At 34.0% G+C, this 15,672-nt stretch overlaps 1 protein-coding gene across 20 annotated transcripts in view; it reads left to right on the plus strand.

Annotated features, from left to right (window-relative positions):
- RIMS1 (regulating synaptic membrane exocytosis 1) overlaps positions 1–15,672 on the plus strand; it is a 164,702-nt gene that overhangs the window by 40,438 nt on the left and 108,592 nt on the right. For 19 of the 20 annotated variants that reach the window (XR_013181254.1, XM_077174811.1, XM_077174812.1 and 16 more), the window contains 7 exons: positions 1,243–1,366; positions 7,332–7,378; positions 8,414–8,526; positions 9,570–9,700; positions 10,022–10,193; positions 10,323–10,479; positions 11,544–11,615. Coding sequence is in view for 19 of the 20 variants with exons in the window: in XM_077174811.1 (XP_077030926.1) it covers positions 1,243–1,366; positions 7,332–7,378; positions 8,414–8,526; positions 9,570–9,700; positions 10,022–10,193; positions 10,323–10,479; positions 11,544–11,615 (816 nt within the window). In the remaining variant the exon portion in view is untranslated. The remainder of the gene's footprint in view (positions 1–1,242; positions 1,367–7,331; positions 7,379–8,413; positions 8,527–9,569; positions 9,701–10,021; positions 10,194–10,322; positions 10,480–11,543; positions 11,616–15,672) is intronic. The other variant, XM_077174813.1, reaches the window with a different exon arrangement.

The raw sequence follows: 15,672 nt of genomic DNA on the forward strand, positions 1-15,672 counted from the left end.
TTGTTATGAATAACAATTGCTTGGATGTATGAGCAAAAAAAAAGACACTCCTGAGCAATGCTGGTAAGAGGACTGAGTGACACAGGTAAATTTTTGTTTGCTAGCTCAGGAGCTGCTTATTACACTCCACAGAAGCAATGCAAACATTTTTTGTTTAACTGATTGTGGCAAACAAAATTCAGATCACTGAAGGATGACACACAGCATACACAGTGGATTTTATTAGTGTTATTTGCAGTGTTAACTGTTACAAATGAAAATGGAAAAGTAGCCAAAAAATGGTCCTAAAATATTTCATTTCTATTAGATGTATCTATTGCACTTACAAATAAATGGCTGTGCTAATGGTACTTTTCCAGCTTCTAAATGAAGTGAGAATTATGCACAGCATTTGGCTTTCATAGTCACTTCTTAATGGTTTGTATTTTTACTATAGCTCTAAGCAACTACTTTCCAAATGTTGTCATAGCAAACCAAAGTACCTATGTAGTGTCTTAAGAACCCAGAAGCTCCAATGCCAATGTGGATGGCTTCAGGATAATTGTGTGAAGCAGAGAGTAATAAAGAACTAGAAAGGATGATGAATCTCTAACAATATTCTACTTTTTTGGCATTTTTAGTTTTTTCTTTCTTACCAAATCAGCAGTTGTTTATAGATTTTAAATGCAGATTATAATTATAGGAAATAAATTTGTCTCCACTAATCTTAAACCATTTGGGCTGAAATCCTAATTTTTTATTTCTGGTCTAGTTTTTTTTTTTGTTTTTTGTTTTTTTTTTTAATGGAAGCTATTGTTAATTTCTGAAACTAGTTTTAGAGGCAAAATTATTTCCCAGAAAAAATATATTGTTTTGCACATTTCCAGTGAGTGAAAGTCTGTTCATCCAATTGCATAGGACCAGAGCACACAAAAAAGGCATGGATGAGTCCTTGCAATTAGAAAAAACACTTTTTTTCCTTATAAAAAGCATCCAAAATTTGGGTAGTTGATAAAAATTTGAGTAATTGTACATAAATTTTAATAATTGGAAATATGAAGTCTTGCATGAGGAACAGAACATCCTTGTCCAAGTGTAAGCACTGGGAGCCAACCAGCTAAAAAGCACCTTGGCAGGAAAATGTCTGAAGGTTTCAGTACAGCTCTGTCATGATTTTAAATTATTTTTGTGTTACTTGAAAATATAGATTTCATTCTTTGTAAAAGAATATGAAAGTGAGATAAACTTCTTTTTAAATTCAAGGGGATGAAGTTCTAGAATGGAATGGTAAACCCTTGCCTGGAGCTACAAATGAAGAAGTTTACAACATTATTTTAGAATCAAAATCAGAACCTCAAGTTGAAATCATTGTTTCCAGGCCTATTGGGTAAGGCTAAAGACTTACTTCTTTAGCATAGTTATTAGTTCTGTTAATAGGAATCTTAAAAGGGATTATTTGTGAGTTATTTTTATTAGTAATGGGATACAAATCTCCTTCTGTTACTGACATTCTGTATAGTCTGTTTTCTTCACTACCATTTACAGTCTTGTGCCTTTGCAGTGACATATAACCATAAATATTGTCTTCTGTGTGGTCAACGTACTATTAAAGACTTTTGCCAAGTGGCAAAGGAAAATTGGTGGATTAGGTACACCTGTGCATGACAAACTTTTTGTTTTCAGGCTTTCAGCCTACGGGATCAGAATAACTTATAAAGGTCTTCATGAGTGGAGGGAAGCGTTGCAGGATTCTACTAAGCCAGTGCTAGTAGGATTTTAAACAGATCTTCTTTTAAAAGCTAAAAAAAGGAAACAGAAAACTCCTAATTGAAAAGACTGTATTTACCCTTGAATTTTTGTTGTCAAAGTCAAACATGGAAGCAAAAGATTCAATCAAAAATTAGCATAAATGTGTTATGTTTATAATTTCTATTTTTTTTATTATGAACCCAGGTTCGGAGTTTTGTGACAACAATCCTTCTATTCTCAGTTTCCTGAATACACCTTAGAAGGAAAATAATATCTGTTCAAATTGATAAAACTGGGGGGATTGGCCCTGCATTAGTGATAGTAGTTTTAGTGATATCAGGAATGTTTTGAGCTAGGTCTTACAAAATGGAATATGAATAATTTATTGTAAATTCACATTTACCTTGCAAAATAGAGTCATGTGATTTACAATAAGAAGTGATTGTTTTGGATTTGCTATTTTCATCTTAATTATAATTTTTGCTTGTCTCAAATACGATACTTTTTCAGTTTTAGAAACAAAGAACTATTTATTTTCTTTCTGACTAAAATATCCTTTTATGTTTTGATTATTAATTCTGTCTGTGCCATGTGAGTGTAGCTATATTTTGCTAATAAATTCTGTCTTTTTAATGGCAATCTCTATTAAAAGTACTTAAAAAATTGATATTAATAGGTAATTCCACCTATCAGTTTGACCTTCTAATGGAAAATGAAAGTCTGATGCAATAATAGTGGCTGTTAAATGCTATAATTATCATCCAGCTGAAGACTCTGGGGAAGTAGAAGCTTTATTTTACTTTTTTTTGAAATAAATTGGTGATATTCTTGAAAGAAAGCTGCAAATTCATTTGTACAGCTTTGTTATTAAAAATAACATGCCTTAAGGAGATTTTAGGAAGTCTAGTTTTTATATTTAAATCAGCTAAAAAAGGAATATGTTGATACTGGACATGACTTGAATTCCACATCTCAATTGCAGAAAACATGGAAATGGATTTGTACAACTGTAGAACTGATGTAAAAGGAGAGAGCTAGATTAGCATTTTAAACAATGGACTTTAAACATATTTATTTCTGTCAATATTGCACATGTGTGCTCTTAAACTTCTAAGATAACTTCGGTAATAAACCAAATATATTCTTTTAGTTTACAAATTTGATAAATCTATCAGTTTAGAGAAATTAAGTACAAGGTGACTGCATTCCAGTGCCACATTCCTAAAGAAAAACTGAAAAAATACACTTTTTTGAAGTTTGTTCAAAGTCAAAGAATGTTCATGAATCTGAACAGTGGATTTTGTGTTAGAATAGTGCATCCAGAAATAGTACCAATAAAATGTAAAGTTTTCCTTTGGATGACCCATACATGTTTTTTCAATATGTAGTCAGAAATAGATCACATTAGATTTTGCTTTTGTTTTGAGATAAATGGAGTCTTGGCATGGAGTTTTTTTTGCATAATAGAACAACATTTTTCTTGTAGAGTTATGTCTCTATAGATTTTTAATTTTTTTTCTTTTGCTTGAGGGTCGGGTTGTTTTTTGGGGTCTTTATGAGAACAAATAAATATCCCTAGAGCACAGAATTTTAAAATTTAAAGACAGATCCTTTCAATCCTCTAGTAATGAGTCAAAGTCCAGTTGTTTTATGTCAGATGGGGGTTTACCTGTCTATCATCTGAAAATAACCAAAAATTTCGGACATTGTAGAACAGAAAAAATCCTAATAGTAGTTATTAAAAGAAAGAGAATGCTGCACAGACTTTTCTTTTTTCCCTTTTTTTCTTTTTTCTTAATAATTAGGATCTATGTAAATTGTCTTGCATAATGGAAAATTATTTGCTTGATTAATAGATTGCTTTGATTTTGTCCCTAGCTCCACTTTGTCTTGTTTTCCAAACTGTGTGATGGTTTCAAATCCATGACAGGGATTTTTATTTCATCCCATCCAACACATCTAGTATGCCAAAGTTTGGTGGGTACTTTTACGTGCTGACTAAGCAAAATTGAAGTTGCTTGATACAGCATTAAGTGATAATCCATTACAGCAAAAAATTCTTGTGAGGCAATAAGTTCCCGAAAGGCCTGAAAATGGTATTTCATCTACATAATTTAAGTGTTTTCATCTCTCAGTATTAATAATGCAAATAATGTACCAGCACTTTTAATGGTCTTGATTTAAAAATGCCTAGCATATTAGGTCTAAAAAGCCCAAATATGACACAGTTTGCCTTAAGTGAATAATGGAAGGACTGTAAGTCCACAAATTAGACTGCCCACAAATTAGATTGCAAGTTACAAAACTGCGGTCTAAACAATTTGTTCAGTCTTGTAAATTTGGATTTCTCTGTCTGCCAGCAAATGTAATTTTAAGTAATGGATAATTGTAGGATGTTTATTAGAGAAAAATGTGAAGCACATAACACTATTAGCAGCTAAAGGCATAACAACTATAAACAGTATAACCGCAATTGTACCGTGGAAACTCCATAGAAACTAATTGACACTAATTCTAATGGCTGCAACACAAGGTAGATAAGAAACCTATAAAAAGTAGAATTAATGGGTTGGCTATCTCAATATGAGGGGAAGAATTACCTATGAATATGCATACAATGTGAGAGGTGGTTAACATAGGACAGTACAGAAAATCCTCTGGCAGTATACTTCTCGGAGAAGAAGCGTGGCACGGTAACAACTCACTGTCTCTTGTGTGCTCTATGGGATAGTGCAGGTAAAACAAACGTTTTTTCATTTGTCTCTGTTTTCTTTGTCAGATGCTAGCTATCTTTGCTTAGATTTCCACAGATAATGCTGCCAAAACTGTTGTTTCTGTGATATGATTCAGTTCCTCTGTGCAGGGTTGGTTACTGTGGTCTAGGTCCTGGCAAGGAGGTTGAACCTCCATCATGAACCAGGCAGTGCTGAGCTGCAGAGAGCTGCTCAATTAGTGCAAACTGCAGATTGATCTACAGGTTCTGATGGCAGGGAATGGTTTTGGGAATAGCAGGATCAGCACTGGCGAGAGGTACTCAGAAGCTCTTTAGAAGCTCTCTGGGGCGTAGAATATGATACATCTGAGCATTTCTAGAACATCTACATTTCTAGAACAACCTAAAAAGTGTGGGTTACAACCATGTTTGAACTTTGTTCTTCTTCAGTGAGCAACCTTTGCCTATATGCCTTGAAGAAATTATAACTGTTCCTGTGCAAAATAGTGATTCTCACAAACCATATATCTGCACAGAGTAGTTTCAGCCTAAGGCACAGTTTTGTTTAATCTACATAGTCATCGAGGCATGAAAGAATCAGACTTAAGATAATAATATGTAATATCATGTAAGACCACACAAGGTAGGGATAGAAAGACAAAGTTTGAAGTTGGCAGGTCTTTACTGGAGGTAAAGAGCTGCCTACTACTTTTCTCAAGTTCGTATTGCTCCAAAAGGGGAGTAAAATTTTGTTACTGTATTAGATAAGCAGTTGTGAAACTTTTAACTTCATTTTTCTTTGACTGGTCTAGTTTTGAATATTTTAAGTAATGAGCTACTATTTTTTCTAAAGAGCTTTTTTGTAAATCATATATCAGAATATTTTCTGCAGTACAAAATTAAAAGCAGGCAAGATAAGACTAGTTTTCTCACATGAGAAGTTTTAGATTATAGTTTCCTTTTAGAATATTCATTCTCTAATTAAAATGCCAACATTTAATCCTCTTTTAAACTGTGTGGATTTTTTTCTCGTGTTGATTTATTATTAATTTTTTCTGTATTGGTTGTAATAGTGTGACAGTGCCTTAGCAGAAATATGAATCAGTTATTAAGTTGTTATTAATGTGTAATTAATATTTGAAGTTTATTTTTAGCCTTTTTTTCCTACTGTATTGTTGACAATACAAGAAAAAAATCCAAACAGAATTAGTTTTAGTGTCTTTAATCACACCAGGACTATAGAACTTGACACTGTGGCTGGCACTTTCCATTTTGAAAGTCCTTGCACATGTGAACCTTTCTTTAGACATCCTAAAAGTGATGTTATTGCAAACAGTGCTGTACTGCAGATGGGAGTGTTCATATTCTAGCACGAGAAAATATTGCAAACTTAACATTGTACTAAACAGAAAATCTGTTTGATTATGGTAAGTAAATACTTCAGACTGATGAGAAATGCTCTGGAAAGTCTGACCTGAAAAAGAGAAAATGTTAAGAGGAAGAAGAGTACATAGCAGCCCTGCTGTGCATCAGGTTGTTAATCTGTTCATATGTTTGTAGTGTAGTACTGTGCCATGTCAAGAATTACTAGTTCAGCTATAATTCCATGAGTTTGAGGAAACCACGTTATTCCTGACTCATGAAGTCAAGACAAGCACATTCTTGTTTAGTGATCTGAGGTTTAAGTTGATTTGAGACATTAATGCAGAGCTGAAGTAGTCTATTTTAACCACAGGCACCACAAGTTTAAATTGCAGGACATGAAAAGGGACTTTAAGGCTCAGTGATTGGGCACTGTTGCATTCTTTTTCTGATTCCAGTGTCTGTTTCTTTTTCATAAGTGACTTTATATAAACATAGGAGTCTTAGTTTTATTGAGTTCCAGGTCAGAAAGATTTCTGTGTTTCACTGAGCAGACTGACTGAATACCTTTAAAATTCTCAACTATAGACTTAAAATCTTGTAACTGTTCTTCAGAAATGTTATTGCAGTTCCAGTTTTGGATTAGTCTGTGTGGATGAAAATGCATTCAAATAATTCACTGAAGAGTTTTGTTTCCATTTCCCTGCTCTGCTGCTTTGTTAAGATATGTGCAATACTAGATGATTTTTGCTCTTGTAATGTATTTTCAATGACAGCTGAGAATAGAAAGAGCCAGGAACTAGCATCATCCAGATTTTGGTGGAAGAATAAATTTATTGATGAGAAAACACTGATAGATGTGTGTGGATTTAATCAGTTTATCTTACTTATATCTGTATATGTGTTGGATATGTATGTGTTGAAAAATGTCCATACCCAGTTTTAATACAGTTTCATTTTCTTTTATCCTTTGGAGAAATGCATTATTCACTTGTTTGTTTAACATTGCTTATAATCTTTGTTTTCCTTTTTTATTATTGTAAGACATTTTCATCAGTTTCATTCTCTGAACGCCTTGAGACGTTTATATAAAAATTACTAGTGAGTTAATCTTTGTCTTATCTTTTTGATTTTTGTTCCTCCAAAAAATAGTTGAACAACCATAGCTGTACTTCCTTCTGGCAAAGGAAGTATATCTATGTACTGCATATTTTTCTCTTCCTAAAATTTCTCTTTCTTTATTGTTCCAGTTGTAAAGTATCTTGTAATCCATCCACAATGTTAACATTGTTATATCTGCTAGTTCCTTATTGTTATATCTGCTAGTTCCTTAACCTGAACATGGTTTGTGTTAGTGTGATTTTCATGAATGATAGTAGAAAGTATGTCTTCAAATATTTCCTCTTTCTTTCCTTGTAAACTGTTAGAACAGAAACAAATCCATGTTATTAGAACACTGTCCCAGCAATGTATTTGTCACAGCCAAAGGTTGTCTCTGTTGTTTCTAATTGCTGTGTTCACATTTTAGTGATATTCCACGGATTCCCGAGACTTCCCACCCCCCATTAGAGTCTAGTGAGTACACGCCTTGTTCTTTTCTTTAAGCATGATCTTGTACCCAGCAAAACTATTTCAGCTATGAAATTTCTGAAAAATGATCTGTGGAAATTGCATTGGCTCTGAGGTTTTTGCGTGACAAATTCAATGGGTTTTGGCCTTGTGTGTTAAATTTGAAGCAATATGCATTTTATTAAGCATACACAGATTTCAAATGCTAGCAGAATTATATTTTTTCATTATGTATCTTGTGTTGTTACTACCAAAATAATAATTTACGTCTCCTAACATAAGAAAGAAAACAGGTATAAGGTACAAATGGTGTCAGGATTTCACTTCCTGCACCAATCAGAGTAAGTCCAGAGTTCTTGTTTCTCTTTTTTTTTTTTTAACAAGAAAACCTTGGTTATGTGAATTTTTTGTTCATACTTCAAAAGACTGGTATTCTTTTTAAGTATTCCATTTGAATGTTTTCAGCCAGAGTATTTGAGGGCCATGGCTCCCAGTCTTCTCCCATCTGAGCCTTTCCTGAGATGCAACTAGAAACCTTCCCTGGAGCAGGGAAGGTGTGATCACTTGTCACAAGCTCATATCATTAGTGAGGGCTCTGTTTCATTGGGGAGAACTGAGGATGTCCAGCCATTGCTGAAATATCCTCCATGCCAGATTCATGTCCTGCATGTCTTCCTATTAAAATTTCAGAGGCTACTGGGAATATAGTCCATACAACAGACGTGGTGTATTCATCAAAGACTTAGGATCGTAGAATCAGAGTACTTTGTCTGGGGAGGGAGATGTGTAATACAGTCAGAGAACAGTATTTTATTTAAAACAGTTGCTTATAGTTTATCAAAGATGTATGAGGAACACTCTTATTATATGGGTTTTTTTTAATAAACCAAAAAATGACAGGTTTAATCTGGGATGTAGGGGTAAAAAAACAGTCTTTTCACTCTATTTTCTAAATCAATTTTATACAATTCAAAGAAAAAGCAGTTCATAAGTTATCCAAATTTTGGATGGTAATTTCATGTTTTTCTCATGTGGTTTTAGGTTCAAGTTCTTTTGAATCTCAGAAGATGGAAAGGCCTTCTATTTCTGTTATATCTCCGACTAGCCCTGGAGCCCTACGGGATGCACCTCAGGTCCTACCAGGGCAGCTTTCTGTGAGCATGTTTTGTTTTTCTTGGGTGTTTAATGGAAATCTATGAAGTGCTGGTCCTTCAGCCCTGCACATTCCCAGGGCCTGTTGGGAGGCCAAGAGAAATGTTCAGTGTTGGTAAAGATTAACATTTTTCAAAAGTTTTTTGATAGCCTCTGGATGCACTAACAAGACCTGACTGTAATCATAGCAGACATAAGAAATTGTTGTCTTAATACACCAAAGAGTGCAGGAATTTACATTGAGAAGAGCCCATAAAAGTGCCTTGAAACTTGTCATTTTGTAGCTTCTGCACTGAAAATAGTGACTTTGCTGTACATGTCCAGTATCCAGTACTCTGCAGATTCAAGCATAGTATCACTGTTTTCTTTATGGGAGCATTTAAAGGCCTGTATATTTGTTAAGCATTACACTATTCAGTAATGCATTTTAATTTTGATACATCTTGGAACTTTCTTGTAATACTAATTGAAGTCCTGCTTATCAAATATACTGTCAGTACTTAAACTTTGTTTTCCACATTTCTAATGTTTTTATATTGATCGTATTACTTCAGGAGTATTCAGCAGGCTTAAAAATTTCCTAACATTACGATTCTCTTAAGAAATTATGTAGCTCTATATTATTGTTTCCATAAACACTTTTGAAAATGTCACAAATCTGAGTAGATAGATTTCAGCTATACCTTGAGATTAGATGCAGGCAGAGTTTTCTCTTTAATGTAGCTTTTAAGGTGCAGAGCTAAGACCTGCTGGTTTAGGTGCACTTACAGTTCTAAGATTATGCAATGAGTACAATAAACAATGGGAGTATAATCAGGCACCATAATTTTATTCTGCTGTGATAAGTATAAAAGTCTTGGTATATACCATCATCTTTTCCATCTAAACTAATAAAATATTAAGGGATCTTAAATGAAATATATCTCATTGTCTCTGGGGAAAAAAACAACAGTTACTTTTACAGTGTGGTTATTTTTGATGCAATCTGAAAATTCTGTTTCTTCTCCATTTTCAGTAATGTTTTCTGGTAACTTGATTCCTGTAGGTAAAACTCTGGTATGACAAAGTGGGACATCAGTTAATAGTAAATGTTCTACAGGCAACAGATTTGCCAACAAGAGTAGATGGGCGCCCCAGAAATCCCTATGTAAAAATGTATTTTCTTCCAGACAGAAGGTAACAGTATTCCAGTTCATAAAATTATGTTTTAATTTACCATGTATTGAATCAGCTTTTAATGAATGCTTATGAAGAACTCCCTTTTACAATTTTTTATAGCTAGATTATTTATAACAAAAAATTACACTTGAATCATACAAGTCAGTATCAATTTAACTTTTTAGTCTTTTTTAAGAATGTGATCCACTGTGCAGAAAATGCTTTCTTCATTTAGGCAATATTGCCTAAGAGAAAATGAAAACAGTTACATGCTGATGAGTATATGATATTTTCTGATTTATCTCTATGAATAATTTACAAAAAATACTTATGTTTCAGTGATAAAAGTAAAAGAAGGACCAAAACAGTAAAGAAAAGTCTAGAGCCAAAATGGAATCAATCTTTTCTCTACTCACATGTACATCGTAGAGATTTTAGAGAACGAATGCTTGAAATCACAGTATGGGATCAGCCAAGAGTACAAGAAGAAGAGAGTGAATTTCTTGGAGAGGTGATGCATGCAATCACATTTCTTCTGAGTTCATTGTTTGGTTTTGAGTAGATTTGCATATGTATTTTGTGTGTGTGTTTCTCTGTGTGCCTTCGAAGTAAAATTGAAACCTGATGATTTTTCTGCTAGATTCTTATAGAGCTGGAGACAGCACTTTTAGATGATGAACCACATTGGTATAAGCTACAGACACATGATGAATCTTCACTACCTCTGCCTCAGCCATCACCATTCATGCCAAGAAGACATGTTCATGGTGGAGAGAGCACTAGCAAAAAATTACAAAGTAGGTCCAAATTCCATTAAGGTCTCTTAAATTTTAAATTAGAAGTGATGGATATGGTGTAATGGTACTTAAATTCCAAGTAAAATAAAAAAGATACTATTTCCTAGTCCTTAAAAGTAATGAAAATTTGTGGCAGGAACACAATTTAAATTATGACATTTTTACATGTCAGCCTTACAACTGTGACGTATAACGTTCAAGTGTGTGAAACCTGCTGGAATTGATTTGGCTTTCATTAGCAAAAAAAATTTTTATGCTCATTAAAGTGTACTTTTGCAGAAAAGAGAAATTTTATTAATGTATTTTGGAGGTACAGTTATTTTCATGAGTCTGATTTCAGGTTTGTATCAGGCACGTTAAAAGGAGATATTTCAAAGGAGATATTGTAGTTTCTCTGTTCATTTAAACTAAGATTTACTTAGAAATATGAAAGATGTAGGGCATTATTTTAAAATGCATTTCCAAGCTATTTTTCTGATTTTTCTAAAACATGGAAGTCATTCACTCCAGACTATGCATAGAAAATAGTTGTACATTCAGGAATGAACTATAAGTATGTGTTACTGCTGTAATTGCTGCATAGATGCCCAAATTCAGGGTATGTATAGAGAGAGAAAATGAAAGGTTAGTTTTTGTGAGATATTTGAGCTCTTCTAAAGGCTGGCAGTGCTGTTTCCTCTTCCTCTCTCTCACCATATGTTGCCTCATCTCCCTTCCTGTTTAGGAAGCTGATTCAGCATATTCACTGAAGTAGCACAAAAGTGGTTTTTTTTCCTTTACTTGAGTTTTGCTTTTGGAGGCTTACAAAGATAATCTATCCTAGTGGAGGATTACTGAGGACTTGAGAGGAAGAGAAAGGGAAAGGAGGCTGCAGCAGCTGTAAGATGTTAAATTGGCTCAGCTGTCTTCTGAAGCATCAGTTAGTCACTGCAGTTGAGTTCTCCTTCTCTATTGTTTTGACTTAAAATCATCTTTTGGTTTCATTATTTTGTTGAATGAACATATTTTTACATATTATAACATGACCAGATGTTCAGGTATTTGTTTACCTTACTGTTGTGCAGGATCTCGGCCAATCAGTGATAGTGACATCTCAGATTTTGATGTTGATGATGGTATTGGAGTTGTTCCTCCAGGTGCGTGGATGAACAGCATGGTCCTGCTTTCTTCTTCTTTTTTGCTTGTCTGGATTTTTATTTCTTTATAATATTTTGGAATATTGAGGATACTGGTTTTAGAGAGTGCATTGTGGGAAAAAACAGTTTTCCTGATTATTCCATAGTACCTGTCCCATACCTGGTAAATGAAAAGTTTCTACTATTCATTCATTTATATTTATTTTGCATATCACTCTTCATATGGGGCCCACTGGTTTGTTCAAATTGATTAATTTCTTACTGTGTAATGCTCCAAGCATTATTTAAAATGCAAATTAAATGTAAAAGACTCCCACATTTTAAAATAATTAAGATTTCAGTTTTTATTGAAAGCATTTTTTAAATTATTTTGCTTTTTGCTTTAAACTTAGATTTAATGCAGTCTTCCATGGACTTTGTTGATAATGCATGGCTATAGATTAAGATGCATGCAGCATGGCTATATTTTTTATAGTTTTCATAAGCTTTCATGAACTATCATTACCCTAAATGTTCATAAATATTTACTTGTAGAGACTGTCATGGTTTGACTTTTAGTTCAGCATTTCTACTCACTGAAAATCTTGAGGATTATCTTGGATACCACATGCTTCTAGTTCTCATTCACTGTTGCCACAAGTCAGATAAATATGTTTCCCAATCGTTCCAAGCTAGCTGGAGAGTCGCTATGTCATTGCCAGCACTAAATCAGTTTTTCTGTGGATCTTCCTGATGAAAACAACTGAATTAAATCGTGGTGTGTTTAAAATAATCTCACAGTTTATTTATCCACGATATAACTGTGCAAATAAACCACATATCTTATAAATGCTCTATCATCTTGATATTAGCTGAGACAAATTATCCTTCCTTTGATGTTGATAGGGTTCTTTTCTTATTTTATATACTTTGCACCTCAGTCCCTAAGAAAGAAATTCATTTATGTATGCCTAATTATGATATTTGATATTTTTACATCAGCAGAGAGAGTGAGCATTCAAAATTAAATATAAATAAAAGGCTCTTAAATATTTCTCATGGCTTTTTTTTTTTTTTTTTGAGGGTTTTTTTTTTTTGTAGTTGAAAATGGAGATACTGGTATTTCTTTGTAGACTTACTTGTGTTTAAAGTTTAAGTATATTCTATTAAGAACTGGGGCTTTTTTTCCACTGCCAGTCCTTTCATGCATCTAGTTGAAATAAATAATTTTCCACCTGTCAGGAAGCATTCAAAGTTGTCCAGCTGCATGTATTGGACTTTGTTCACTGGGCCAGCATTTGAGAAACTGAGTCTTATTGACATTTCTTTGGACTTCAGGCTCAGGTGTGCCTTTGAGGAATGCACAGATCTAAACTTTCTCAGCAATCGCTGTAGAAAATAGCAGGATTTAATTTTTAAAACTGGATTTTCAATTATCTGAGAGTCTCCAAGTTAAAAATTGAAGGGCATAGTGAGGAAGCTCCTTCTGAAGTCCACCCAATCAGAAACATTCTGCTAGCTCACTTGACCAAACACACGTTTGTCCATTTTGAGTTTAATTGGCAGTTCTAAGTGGAGTTCAGCTGTTCGTGATTCCTATGGGAAGTGGATATGCATGTAAGTGTGTGGGATTTGTTGGATATACAACCTGAGTTCTTTAAAGGGAGTTAGACTTTAGGCACAGGGACAAAGAAAATTTGAGTCATCTGCCACAAAGCTATGAAAGCCTAGACAATGTATGAAAATGTGTTTTGCAAAAAGACCTGAAAAAGTTTTCCAGTCCCAATGTCTATCAAATTATTTGAGAACCTTAGGCACAGATTCACAAATGTGACTGGAGATCAAGTTCATATATATTCACTTCTGCCCTCCTGTCCAACCTTCTTAACTTGCCTCATTGCTAAATTGTTAAGCCTTTGGACTGCTCCCTTTGTTTGCACAGAATGAGTACTGCAGTGTCTTCTCCCTAAAATAAACTCCTTTGTTAAAACTAAGCTCCATGCAAGTTCCTTGTTTTTCTGCAGGGTCTCTACCCCTGCCCTCCCCCTCCCCTTCAGTACCATGGTTCTCAACAGAGTGCAGCTCAGCTCTTGTCTGGTTCAGATTTCTCACACATTCTCTTGCACAGCATGCATGTGGGAAGGAAGAGAAAATATCCATATTTCCCTTTAATGTAATGTGGTGGTGCCCCATTTTGGAATAGCCTTTATTGGCTTCAACCAGATTAGTCTAGTTTTAAGATATCCTTCTCAAGGGAAGTAAGAACATTAAAATTGAGTTAACAACACTTGACACATAAGAAAATATTTTCCTTTGAAGACTTGTCCAAGCTGTAGGCTGCCAGCTTCTCCAGGAGAATCCTGGGGAAACAGTGTACAAGATTTTAATAATTTAGAGTAAACAGCGTCCACAGCCATTCTCCCATCCAATAAGAGAGTGACCTTGTCATAGAAGATCAGGTTAGTCAGGCAGAATCTTCCTGAAAGTTATTAATTTTCTTTTTATTTCCTGAAGTATTGAGAGAAAAAAAGGAAGTTACTTAGCCCCCTTAATATCTCAAGATTTTCAAAAAGGTTATTGCTCATTTTCTAATAAATAAACACATGACTACAAAATGTAAAACCACAAAATTTCACTTCATCTCCATGCAAGCTAAAAACATGAAGGAAAATAGTTTTGCTAATTTAACTAACCTTGAAAATTCATAAAACTATAATTTCAAATGTTTTATCAATTGCTAAGGTAAATGTAGTATTAGAATTTAGTAATAACAAAGAAAACTATTTTCCTAGAAGTTTCAGCAGCTGCAAATAATAACTTGTTGTCAGTGGAAGATTGTTACATTAAAAATAGTACTACATTAATAAATTCCAAAATGTTTTAAGAAAAGTATTTTTCCCTTGTTATATCACTAATTAGTGAATCTTATCTTTCATGTAATTAGACCATCCTCATTTATTAGTAGTACCTTGCAGTGATATACATCTCCTTTTTTAATCAGCTCTTAGATATGTTCATAAAAGTTTATATCAAAAGCTGAAAGCAATTTGAAGGTCAGGTTTAACAAAAATGATTTCGACAGGGTTTTTCTGGTATGCTGACATCCGTCTACACGAAGAAAATATTCTTTTAAGTCTCTCAACCTCTACATATATGAGAGATGCTCAAGTCTCTTAAGTAAGTTTGTGATCCTGAGCTGTTCTTACACCAGTCACTCTGTGTCTGTATTGTACTGGCCAACCCAGTACTTCATAAGGGTCAGTGAAAGTTTTAATAAAATCTGAACATGTTTTCAGACCAATCTATTTAACCAAGCCTTAGTAACTTCCTTAATTAAAAACAAAACAAAAAAGCGCTGATATACAGTTGGCAATATCCCCAGTTGTATTTTTAACAAGCTGCATTGTTTATTCTGTGGGTAACTCTTCAGAGCAGTTGATTTTTCTGTCACCTGTAACCTGTATAAATGTATTTGCCTTCCTCCTGTAGCAGCAGGGTGACATCAATACACTATCTTTTCCTTGTCTGTATTGTCTTTAAGAAAAAATAATATAATTCAGGTATCAAACATTTGCTAGATCCATTTTCATCATCCATCCTGCATTCATTTCCTGTCACACCTGACAGTTTCCCATGAGCAACTGAGAAACTTCTGCATAAATTACCATCAGCTTGGTTGCTGCTATCCTGCTGGTCCATGCAAAATTTTTCTCTGCTCGCCCTGAAGAGCACAGAGCGTTTGTATTTGAAGATATGAGGAAATGTTACTGTTGCTGTCACTGTCATGGTCACTGAAGGTATGGGTGTGATGTGACCAGTTTGACAATTCTTGAATTAATACTTGGGATAAGTATGAATTACTGTCTCTGTTCTGTCAGCTTTGTGTGCACACACTGCATAAATTTCAGGTATTGTTCCTGAGATAGCTTGGCTATGCAAAGTATATAACATAAAATCATCTTTCTATACTAGACTTCTACAGGAGAATCCTATGTGCAGTTTTTTAGGGAGACCAGAAATATATTTTAAATTTAAATCTATATTTCATTTTCTAAACTTATGTTGTATGTGTTTTAGT

This window comes from Agelaius phoeniceus, chromosome 3 (assembly GCF_051311805.1).
Source record: "Agelaius phoeniceus isolate bAgePho1 chromosome 3, bAgePho1.hap1, whole genome shotgun sequence".
NCBI classification, from domain to species: Eukaryota; Metazoa; Chordata; class Aves; order Passeriformes; family Icteridae; genus Agelaius; species Agelaius phoeniceus.